Source organism: Linepithema humile, chromosome 2 (assembly GCF_040581485.1).
Source record: "Linepithema humile isolate Giens D197 chromosome 2, Lhum_UNIL_v1.0, whole genome shotgun sequence".
NCBI lineage: Eukaryota > Metazoa > Arthropoda > Insecta > Hymenoptera > Formicidae > Linepithema > Linepithema humile.
In genome coordinates, this window is record NC_090129.1 from 20,144,813 (window position 1) to 20,157,208 (window position 12,396).

Here is a 12,396-nt window from a genome sequence, read left to right on the forward strand (position 1 = left end):
TTGCATTACAAATTGATGTAAGTAATATATTTTCATATTTACAAGAATCGTAAGTATAAGTTTAATTGGATAGAGTCGAGAGTACTCGTACGTATGCGTGTGTTGCGCTTGTAAAAATATAAAGCGCGTTTTTTCAAAACGCACTTATCCCGTCGATAACGTTTTGAGGCCACGTCTTCGAGGATTGCGGTAATTCCTCCTCGAAGATCGATGTTAGCCATTATATATAAATCGAACGCCTATTCAACGGCGCTTTAATTCAATATCACGGCGCGATTACTATCGTCGCTAATGATCCGCTTTCCGTAAATTATCCTCATCGACGCAACGAGTACATTTTGAAAGAACGCTCGGCTAATTGTAAGATGCTTTCACTGAAAGCAATTAATCTTTAAGGACGTCTTCGGATTCTGGTAGGCCGCGAACTTCGCGCGCACAAGCGCCGGTTTTACAAAAATTGAACCTTTCGTCGACGAGAACGAAAGTTTTCACTGCGTAGAAAAATACAGGACGCTTGCAAAGTCTCAGTCTATTTTGTACAAATATTTATTTGAATTCTGCAAGGAGGAAATTTGAAGCAGAATTGCTGAAAGCGGTATTTTTACAGCAGAATTGTTGGAATTCTCGAAATTCTCTCTTTGAGACAAAAAGCTCCAATTTTCCTTTACAATTTTCTAAAATTACTTGCTTGAATAACGATAACCCTAATTTCAACAAAATAGGGCAGAGACTTTATAAATATCCTGCATAAGAATATCTCGGCGATGTCGCCTTTCGAGATATTCTTCATTGAATCTTGGCGCAATAACATGCTAAAATATATATGGAGAGACAATTTTTATACCAAAAGTTCTTAGCTTATAACGTATTTACAGATCCTATTAATAAATTCAATTTTTAAAAATCTCCTTTCTTCAAGAGATAGCGAGGAATGTCGCGAGGAAAAAGGAGAGTAAAATATTCGTCTCAATAAATCACGGCCTTTTTCAACTGTCCGTTTAGCAACTTTGTTTCGTGCTTAGCATGTTATTGTTCCAAGCTTTTTAATTAATCTTCACTTTCCATCGTGACTCAATTGCAACTGGGAAAAAAGTTTTCGTCGGCTTACAAATATTTAGATATCGTTTTCACAAATATATAACTGTTTGTACAAGATATTCGGATCGCGCCAGTACAATGCAATGTTTTTTTTCTCGTACAGACGATATTTTGCAATTCGATTGATATCACGCGGAGCGCAAAGACTTGCCGAACGAGATACAAAAAATTTATATAGAATCGGAGAATAATTGTGCTCTCCTCTTCGTTAAGAATACATCATCGTGCTCTTTCCATCTCTCGTAAGGCTTGACTCGGCACGCCGGGAGGCATGGTAGCTGGTTCGCCTCCTCTAGCTTCAGGATCATTGTTGGCGGCTTCCGAAGCTCTAAACCGCTTGTACTTCCCTGCAATTTGGTACGCTTTATATATCGTGCTGTACGTTAGAGCTTGAGAATTTTAGAGAGAATTACAAAGTGTGTAGATTAATAATATATTTTTTAAGAATAGAGTTTATATAGTCAATTTTAAATAGATTTAATCAATCATTGAAAGCTCAGAATAATATGAAAGATAGATTATTATTTTTATTTTAAATAATTTACCAAGTGAATTAACTACCAATACTTTTTTCTAAATAGTTGGTAATTTGAAAATTAAGCGATAGTTTTATCGCATTAAAATTAGAAGGCTTACTAGCTAAGCGGACCATGTTGACGCCCCACCAAATGCTCCAACCCCATCCGACGAGACAAAACAGAACGGTAAACAATTGGCCCACGCCGACAACAAGATTAACAATAAGTGCACCAAGTCGTGATTTCATTCCGGCAACGGCAGAAAATCTCGGTTGTCCAGTGCACAGATTGAACAGGCCGCTCCAAACAGTTCCTAAACGAATTCGATTAAATATTTAAAAAATACTGATATTAATGTTAGGATATTGCAATAAATTATATAAAAAAATTGAGAATAGCTTTCTTTTACGAGAAAATAGTGATTGAATCGTACCGGTGCCCGGTAGTAGGACATTCCACATTAGGCAGAACCAGGCGAGAGGAACCGGCAAGCAAGGAATAGCGCCGCGCATGACGGAATTGTGCTCCACTAGGACGTCCGGTAGCTTAGACTTCGGTTCCTGCGATATTGAGTTTTCGTGTTAGAAGTAACAAATGACGTGGCGCAATTTTAGAGCATTATACATCTCTGTCAGGCAGACCAAAAACTCCACTTTGTTGCACATCCAATATTCAAAGCACTTGCATTTAAAATAATGGTTTACTCAGTTTGGAACTTGGCTATTTATTTCTTTCACGTGGGTTTTTTATGTGCTTGCACTTTGAGAAACATAGAATGTATAAAAAAGATAGTAATATCAAATTAAGTTGCTATTTTTTTTACGAATAAATGATAGACACAAAGTAGTGTTTTGGTTTGCTTTATAAAGTGCATAATAGTCGATTGCTTTGATGATTGCATATACGTACTTCCGATAAAGGCGGCGGAGCTACACTCGTAAGACTGTGCTTGGCACGTGTATTTCTTGTGCGTTGTTGCGTGTCCGCGTTGCGTTTACATTTACAACAGCCGAACACGCGACGGCAGATCGCACCGCATCTCCTCTCCGGCGGGCAGCAAACGGTAGGCTCGGCAGGAGCGACTCTCGATTTTCTTGTACAACACTTGATCTCTCGCAATCGGCCGCATCTGTTAAAAAAAAATGTTACGTAATTTGTAATTTCTTGGTCATTTTTAAGATTTGCATATAAAAAAATTCTCAAATCAAATAACGCAAAAGCTGAAAAGGCGTCAAAAAGATTCTGAAATAATTTTCGGAAAATCGGAATTAAAAATTTGAAATAGATTAATTTGAATAGATGTAGCAGCAAAGTAGAAGTAGTAGGATAATATTATTAGGGTAGAAAGTTTGCAAAAAAACTCGAGTTCGAGAAATAAGTTTTACGACTCACTAAGCAAAGATAACAAGTTACAAAGTAATCGACGAGATGATTAAAACTCGTTACGATAAAGCACATTCATGGTGCTTTCACAGAAAATTTCATAGTTCTTTTTCTATGATTAAACATTGTAAATTATTATTATATTCTTATGTTATATTGTCTTTAAATTTTTCGTTCTATTAACAAAATATTGCTTTTTTTTTAGGTAAAGCAAATATTGCTTTTTTAATGGTAAAGCAAATATAATAGCTGCTTGATAAAACACGAAGAAAACGGGAGGAGATAAAACTTTACAAAATTTATAATTGCATGAAATTCAACGATACGATATTCTACCTGCATCGAGTCTTCAATTTCGACCACCAAGACGCATTTGTCGTTGGTGGCGGTGCATCGAGTGCAGTCGCTGCAACAGGCGGCGGGGTGTCATTGATCACCATCGCCCTCCCTTTATTCTTGGTCCACAGAAGACCCTTGGGGTCTCTGCGGCAAGCCAGGCATCTCATGCTGGAGCAGCACTTGCAGTATCGACTCAAGGACCTTCCCCAACGCGCCAGCAATTTTTCACTATCGTGTTGCTTCTCGTTGCTAGAAGCCAGGACCCTGCGATAGAAAACAGGATCAAGATTTTTATTTTTGAGGTATAATTTGTAAAATTACATAGATTTCTATGATTAATTAACTTATATATTACATGTTCATCTATTAATTATCTATAAAATATTTTTAAAAATAGTAAGTTTTGATAGCATTATGCAAAAATACATAATTATTATACCTATAATTATGTACTTTTTGAATATATTTATTTATTCGAACGAGTTTTATATAAAATAAGAGAGCAATTAAAAATTTGTATCAATTTTTTGCGTAATTCGCCTTTTGTATCACAAATTTGCAGTTATTTAATCCTAAAAGATTATTATCGATTTTGAATTAGCTGCATAGACCATTAGCACCTATATACATCAATATATATATATGTATGAGTCATGCGTAAAATGTATAGTAATATCAGAAAGTATTGATTAACTGTGTAAGGGCACACGAATTTACTCAAAGCACATAAGATTTGGAATTATTTTAAAGCGTAAATTTTACGTCAAAGTATAAACGTATTTACGTTATTACAATAATAAGAATTTTTTTTTTTCTTTATGCGATTTAATTGTCTGTTTGAGAGCGTTTTTAAAATTGAATAAATAGGCGATGACAGCAGACAGACTCTGTGCATAAATGCGCATTCAAAAGTGCATGCGTTTATTCTATATTAATTATCGCAACGTAGAGTATGTTTCGTGACTCTTCTCACCCACCCGCCCACGAAAAAGGGAAGATCCGCGCACACGAAGCTAATCACAGCGCGAAGCTCGCACGCATACCATTGCGGTGCAGCCCCGAAACCGCGCAAGTCCCATCCCTCTGTCCGCGCACGCAATCGCAATCGGGAAGAAGCTCTTACCTCGCAACTCCTTCGCAGGATGCAAAATCAACCTTCAGAAATTCCGGGGGCGATTGGTCGATGGTGGGATCGCCGGAAAATTCAAAACTGCGATAAACGCGCGGACGATAGAGTCGCGGCGAGAAGAGAAGGAACATCGGCGAAAAATTTACAGTCGTTTGTAGGATTGAAAATCGAGCGACGACGTTCGCGAGAAGATCGTCGACGGACGGAAAACGGGAACGCAACCGTAAGTCAACGCGTGGCCATCGCCAGCGGCCGGCCTCAGGTGACTTCGGGCAGTGATTGCGGTTGCCGCAGTCGCGGCAGGACGTGGCCGCGAGGGTGGCAGGCGAGGGCGAGAAAGAAAGAGAGAGAGTGAGAGAGAGAAAGAGAAAGAGAGGCCGGCCACGACCGGTCACGCGAAGATTTTCAGCCCCTTTACGTCGCCCGCGAGGCTGGCTTGACCGCGAAATCGATACGCGCGACACGAAGTTCTTTACCTTAACCGACCGGTTTTCAAGGCGGCCAACGCGGCCGATTTTCCCCCGTCCGTGTCCAGCGTCGCGCCGGCGACGCGCGTGTCGACCGGTGACTATACAGCTTTAAAGCCGCGCTTGTAATTCGTCGTCACCTTAACCCTTAAACAAGAGCGAGCACTTTCGCTGATCAAAAGGAGGGCGATTGCTGCCGGATTATGAGCCTATTGATCACGAGTTTATTTTAGAATTAGAATTTTTTTCATCTGTGTTGGGCGAAGTTTCGAGAATTCTTCGAATGATAATGATATTTCTGGAGATGTAACGGGGAAATTTTCTGAATACATTTCTGTCTACATCGTTCGGCAAAAAGACTAATGCACAATTTTTAATTAGGATCTATATAATTAAATTATTCGAAAGAAAGAAAAATTCTTGCAGCTCACCATCGTAAACTTTATAACGAGCATAATCTGGTGAATACTAATGAACAGTAATAATAATGGTAAAATAAGTACATAGTAACGACGCTATTTAACTTCCATCGTCGATTTACAACGTAGAATATATTACTATGTGCTGAGAAAATTATGCTAAAACGGTGTAGTCCTCTTACGTTGCTGTAAATTGCATTCTACGTTCGTAAATGCATTTTATACACTGAATTATTTTAAATGTCTTGAACGAGTATTTTTTATATAGAAAAAGAATCCAACATTGACGAGACATTCATACAAATATCTAACTTTGATTACCGATATTTGGTGCATATATGTACATGCATAAGAATTTTTTTACAGTTTTGTGTTATTTTACATTCTTTCATTTTCAAGAAATAAAACCTGGAAAGTACGCTTATCATATGTAAACATACATAAAACTGGCATGTTCCTGCAACAGGAAAGGAAATTCCTCTAAAATCAATTCGTTCTAAAAATCCCGGTGGCATACTAAAGGCAAGCCAACGCGATTACACAACTGCATGACGACTCACGACACGCCAGACAAAACCATTAAAAGTTGTACGTGTCTGAAAGTTCCGTATCCATTTGCGCCGCTGATTAGAGAAAACGAGAGGTGGAGGCGAGAAGGGTGGCAGCAAATGCACGCGGCTGAAAGTTCGCGCAAAATGCGGCGTCGTTAAAGCGCAAATACCGCGATCTACAACGGCGTAGGTAATTTTGCCGTGTCGAACACTTTCCCGTTCGTAATTGCACTACTAATGAGAGCGGAAGATCTACATGGATCCAGAAAGACCCTGAAGCGCGCGCGGATTGTCTTGGGAATCAGAGCGTCTTCTGGGGACTTCCGGTGGATCTCTGAATACGCGTTACGCGACGCAACTCGCTCGTTGCTCAACGAGCGTTCTCCGTAATTTAATTATAATCTGCCAGATCGATCTCGCGCGCATTGCTGTAACAATGCGTGCATTGTGTCTGGAATAATGCGTGCTAATTCTCGCAACTTTTATTTTCCTGTTTATTCATTGTTGAATTTACTTAGCATTTTTTTATGTAGCTCTTAAGCGTAATTTAATTAACTCAGCGTAAACATTTTTGCGTTAAATGTGATTATATATACTTTTTAATAACGTGCATAACTTTCCGCTACAGAATTAAATATTAAATTAAATGCAAACGAAATCAATAATATATGTACCGAGAAAATGTGACAGGTATTGCGAAAATGATTTAAAGATGTAGTTTCAGTCGGATTGCATGCGAGCCGGCTCTTTCCGAAAGTCAAACTCGGACGCAACGAAATGCATGCCATACTTCAAATTCACGGCGGCGAAATTGTTTCGTGTCGCGCGAACGCCATTATCATTCGCACAAATTTTAATAACTGTCGTGGCAATAAAATTACAATTCCTCGCTTGTTGCCGTTCGTGCCGTGTCGCATAAATGTAACGGGAGCAATCTCTGAAATTTTTTTACGCACGTGAACGAAGTTCACGAAGGAGCGCGAAGGGCAAGAAGTGATTGACTCGTGATTACGGCACGCTCGACTGACCCTAATGTTGACGTGCGTTTCGGTAATGATTGCGGTATGTCAGTATCACCGTGGAAATTGTCTTTGTGAATCAAAAAGATATTGTTGAACGAAAAATTAATATATTTTCTTTTGTAAATTTAAGGAAAGAAATCCATTTGCCCATTTTATCAAAGAAACGGAAATTACAAATTCTATTACGGCTAAATGTACGCATTTAAACGCTAATAGGAAGATGACCAGCAAAATTAACAAAAGAACGGCTGAATTACAAAAGATCCAGTACTAATGGAATGTAATATGTTTCCTGGCAAGTTTTGAGCAGATTTTTCAACGTACTCGGAGATCCTTTTCATTGTTACTATAATTGTTCCTGTTAATAAATATGCGCTAAGAATCTCACGCGAGATAATTTTCTCGGGATTTTAGTAGATTTTATTCAACAAAGCCCTTTGTTTAAATATCAAAAGAGAACTGTAAGATTAAAATTAATGTAAAAATAATAGTACATGGAAATTGATACGCACAATTCTCCATAACGCAAAAGCGAATTTATTCGTAATCTGCTTGTTATCTTTTCGATTACATTCTCGAATTATTAATGCGGACGAATTACAATTTCATGTTTTTAATTGTTGCATGCAAATAAAAATGCATGCAGGTTTCATTTATTTATGGCTTGCGTTATGCTACCTAAGGATTAAAAATAGTTTTTTAATACCGACGTAAATTGATGCATGAAAGGAGCGATACGAGAAATATTCAAGGCACAAATTAAAATTGAAGTATTCAGTCCGATAATAAGGAAGCTCTTATCTTTGACACGAATTATTTCTATAAATTTTCTTGGCATCGTGTAAAAATTAGAAACTATTCTAATATCGATTAACATTGCAGATCCTTATATCTTTCTGACGCACGTTCCGACGTATTCTTGGTCACGAGGATGTAGGATGTAATTAATCTAATCTGGGCGAGTGATTAAAATATGCTATAAAGGAAAGAAGGTAAGGAGAGAACGTAGTATATAACTCTATGCAAATTGCATTGAAATTTGTTTCGCTCGATCTTTAATGACGCACTCTTGTATCTGACATTTTCGCGTTACGCGATACATACCGTGACGTTTTCCGCATGCTAACAACAAGCGGTTCAATTATGACAAATTGTGGGAAATGGGCCGCTAGTTTACATAAAAAACACAAGAATACTTTAATAAAGATGAAAAGAGGCACGCACGCGGCCACATGTACCGATATTGTATGGTTTATTTAAGGATCGAGTAACAGGATATACGGTTTATTTAATTAATTATACGAAAGAATTAAATTACATATTTAGAAAATTTAATTTTATCTTGTTGTAATATTGAAAAATATATTAACATGATTTTCTCGCAAAAAATCGACATAATTCACAATTCAGTAGAAAACCCGACGCTAGGTCAGACAAATCCTGTTAGATCATTTTAAGTATTCATTCCTTGTACATTAGTTTATGTAAGATAAATTGATATAGATTTTTTAATTAAAAAAAAAGTTTTTAGTTTTCTTACGACAAATAAATAAATGATTTTTACTTAAAAATTGCAGTCCTTCAAATATATAATAATTAATTGAATATATAATGCTGCAATAATTAATTTACTGTCATATTCTTCGCAAGTTTTTATAAATACCTTATATATTTTATACAAAAAGGTACTTGTACCTGCTTATTCTACAATACCGTGTATGACTCAACGGATGCAGATCAACCGACTAAATCGAATTATCGCGTGATGCAACAAAACGCGCTCTCTCGCCGCATTCTTTCGAATTTGTTAAAGAGTTTCCTACGCGGCTGCTTAACATCATCAATCCTTAAAGCTTTTCTTGCTTATAAAACAGAAATTTTTTGTATGCGCGTTACATCTTGACGGTAAAAAAAATTGAAAAGATAATGATCAAACAAACGCTTCGATCAACGTCTCGCTTAGAAGTTTGTCACGTCCGGACGAACGTTCTCGACTGATAGATGACGGATCGCAAATCGGATAAATCACATGTGTCGGAGGAGGTCCGAAAATCGACATAACGTGAAATGACCGGCGGGGCGTCGCGGCGCGGCGCGTCGCGTGCGGCCAAGGTCGATCTGCGCCACCACCCGTATTTCACTCACTCGGCCTGTGTGTTCTCGTTTCTCTTTATAGACGCTCGACACCCCAAGCCCACCCCGCGCGAGGGCACTTCTTCTAATCCGCCGATTGTTGCTCGCGAAAAGGAAAAAAGATTCGCGCGCGAACCTGAAAACCGAGCCGCGTATTATCCAATTTGAGGGGATGTTCGAGGAAATCCTTTCGATATAGGTTTGATCAATATTGATGTATAGTTGGTAACAGGATGGATGAGACACTTTTTTCTTAGTATGTAAGTTCTATGAATATTTTCTTTGTTCATATAAATCGAAAGTGACGATAATGGTTTAAACGAAGTTTAAACGTATAAAATATAATAATGTATTCAGCAAAAAATATGGAATATTACATTAACATTTTAGTAATTAAATTAATTAGTTTTAATTTAAATATTTATAAGAAATAAATCCGTAAGAATTATCTATGAAATAAAATCCTATAATTCTGATGCCAATTATACAAAATTGGGGAAAAACTTATCTTAGAAAATATTATCTAGTAAAAATATTCATAACTGCATAAACTATGAATAATTTAAATGATGTGAGTTAATATTTTGCCAATTGACAGTTTCTTTCTTAATTTTATCAAAACCTTTAATTTTAAGGAAATAGATTTGATAACAATCTGTGCATGGATATATTACAGAACATATGTAAAAATTGCCACGAGTATTACTAGTAATTCAAATTGCTGCGAATTACTAGCGAGATTTAGTATCTAATAGCAGCCTATTATGGCATTATGTGCAAATTTGTGGTCAGCGGTTTACCCTGCGATTCAATTAGACGAATCACTCTCCGATAACTTGGTTCTGCACCTTAATTCTTACCACTTTAATTAGATTTTCATAAAGTTGTTATATAAATAGCGTAAATTGAAGGTATCTTTTCTTGCATAAATATTTCATAATCGATTATTGCTCGCGCAAGAAGTTATCTAACTAATTGTTAGCCGGAAAAAAGTTACATAGGTGATTGTTATTCGCAAAAAGTTATATAGTCGTCAACTATCCGGAAGAGAATGGTGTAATCGATTATAACTTTCAAAAATGTAACATGGCTACCGCACAAATATATCACATGAAGTTTTGCAGTGTAAAAAGTGTTTCGACAACGATCGGAAGTCCGGATGGATGTAAGAAAGAAATACGAGTGGTCCTATTTTCTCCCGTCATAAAGATATACCGCGAGGAAGTCGTTCGCAAAAAAAGTAGAACGCCGTATTTTTGCCGTGAACGATCGCGCACACACAGCATTTTCCACGCAGCGCGACATATCTTTGTGGTAAAAACAGTTTTAGCGTTCCACAAAAATCGCCGGGACGTCGTGGTCGAGTTGGCTCGCGTGCGAGATCAATCGCCAGATATAGAAGGATATATAAGGATGGGCTTTTCGTATCTTCATCCTTGATTTTTTATGGAATAAATTCATGGGACAAGATTCTTCGAATAGTTAAAGATATATTCGTGCCTTTTTCTGTATTATTCTTCATACATATTGTTTAAACATTTTCTTTAGCTAAAAAAATATTTCTTGCTGTACATTTTTTAAATATGGTCTGATTTAGCTAAAATTTGAATTTAGAAAATTGTATTATTTTATTTATTTTAAATTCTCGCTAAACAATCGCTTGAATAATACAGAGAATTTGAAAATTGTTAGTAAAATAATAAAAAAATATATAACGATACTAAATAATTAAATAACGTAAATAATATCGAAATACATGTTGGATCATTAAAGAGAGATAATTTAAAGTGGTATAATGCATTATAAATAGACATATCGATTCACCTATGCTTCTAGCGCGCGCTGCGTGATTAAGTGCAATAGATTCTGAGTAATTTACAATTTTTGTAGAGCTACCTCCTTCGTCGAATCAAGATATTTCTCTCGCGTCAAAATGGCGCATTCCTTCAAAATGTGCACGCAAGGATTATAACAGGGCGCAAGTTAAACTTTATGTTAGAGGAGATATAGTGAAAAGTTTCGCCATATGTGTATGTGATGAACTCGTGAACTCTCATGGAATATCTCGCCGTGTAAAACTTTAATAACGAGATACGCTCTGCGAGGACATCCGGAGTCTGAAATACTGCGAATCAATAAAATCTCAAAGTCGATGCCGAGAGCGTGCGGTTATTCAAAATATTTCCGGAATTTGTTTTACCAGATTAAGTTATGTTCGCAATACGGCGTTAGCAGGAGCTTGCAGCACCGTCACGCTATTGCGGTCTTGTGAGTCACTGGAACGTAACGGTCGGTAATAATATCGCACGAAATTACAACGCAGGAATCTCTCGCGTAGAAAGAATTCAATCTCCATGCAATTACGGGAATAATAATCGCCCAGCGGTCAAGCAGCGCGCGAGACGTTAACTCAACACCGCGACGTCGAGAAGCTGATCATCGCCGATGTCCTAATTGATCGACGCACGCAGATGTGGATGTAATAAATAATGAATGAGGTGCAATGTACCCTCGGCGTATCTAGCGCACTTTCATTAATTATTCATTAAATCTAATTTCAAAAATTGTAGGAAGAGGAATTTAAATAATCTGATTATTCAAAAGCTGGATTAAATTAATTGTAAGTTTTGAAAATCTCATCAAGATCGTAGAATCGGTTTGAATGAATTTAAATGAATTTGGATAGAATAGAATTTATTAGCTTTAAAAGACTGATCTTTGGCGGAAAAGAATTCTTCAGGAATTCAAAATATTTAGGATTTTTTAAAATATTTTCACTTCTTTCAAAACGCCTGAGAGCTTTCGTTTAAAAATATCTAAACAGAGACAATATCACAACGTTGCACATATTCTAAGTAATTTTATTTTAATACAAAATTAATAATTATTTTTTATATTAAGTTAATCAAATTTACAATTTAATTTATGTACCATTTTTAAGATAAACCACCCGAATTATTCGATTATCGTAAAAACGAGAAGTTGCAACGGTTGCAACTCAACTGTGTTGAGTCGACGATATTTTTTCGAAGAAAGCCTTGCAAAGTCGAGGGTGTTTTTATTAAAGTATCGAGCCTCTCAGGATGGCGGCCATTATGACGGCGAAGAAGGATAGTTCAGGGATTTTAATTTATTATCCCCTTAAGCTAGTCCGCGGTGGTTCGTCGATGTAAATCCTAGCACGATCGATAGACACACCTCGGCCGCTTCGACCGAAGGTGGAGGTTTATAACTGGCCGGGGTGAAGGAACTCTTGAATCTCGCGCGACTGTAGATAGGACGAGAACTTCCTCGGCCTGCTCGTGTCTTGGCTGGCGAAGCGAAAACTTTCCGCGGA

At 37.1% G+C, this 12,396-nt stretch overlaps 2 protein-coding genes across 8 annotated transcripts in view; one reads left to right on the forward strand and one right to left on the reverse strand.

The window, feature by feature from the left end:
• The window catches only part of sm (smooth), a 176,714-nt gene that overhangs the window by 149,565 nt on the left and 14,753 nt on the right, over positions 1 to 12,396 (forward strand). Inside the window, exon 12 of one of the 7 annotated variants that reach the window (XM_012378935.2) lies at positions 7,809 to 7,918. The exons of 5 other annotated variants lie outside the window; for them this stretch is intronic. In XM_012378935.2, coding sequence (XP_012234358.1) covers positions 7,809 to 7,870 — 62 coding nt within the window. In that variant the 3' untranslated portion in view covers positions 7,871 to 7,918. Of the gene's footprint in view, positions 1 to 7,808; positions 8,330 to 12,396 lie in introns of those variants that run through there. One more of the 7 variants, XM_067348599.1, reaches the window with a different exon arrangement.
• stum (stumble) overlaps positions 1 to 12,396 on the reverse strand; it is a 24,747-nt gene continuing 12,351 nt past the window's right edge. Inside the window, exons 5-9 of the mRNA XM_012378927.2 lie at positions 3,336 to 3,602; positions 2,526 to 2,745; positions 2,050 to 2,176; positions 1,735 to 1,929; positions 1 to 1,445 (exon numbers count right to left, since the gene is read on the reverse strand). Of these exons, the coding sequence (XP_012234350.2) occupies positions 1,318 to 1,445; positions 1,735 to 1,929; positions 2,050 to 2,176; positions 2,526 to 2,745; positions 3,336 to 3,602 (937 nt within the window). The 3' untranslated portion in view covers positions 1 to 1,317. The remainder of the gene's footprint in view (positions 1,446 to 1,734; positions 1,930 to 2,049; positions 2,177 to 2,525; positions 2,746 to 3,335; positions 3,603 to 12,396) is intronic.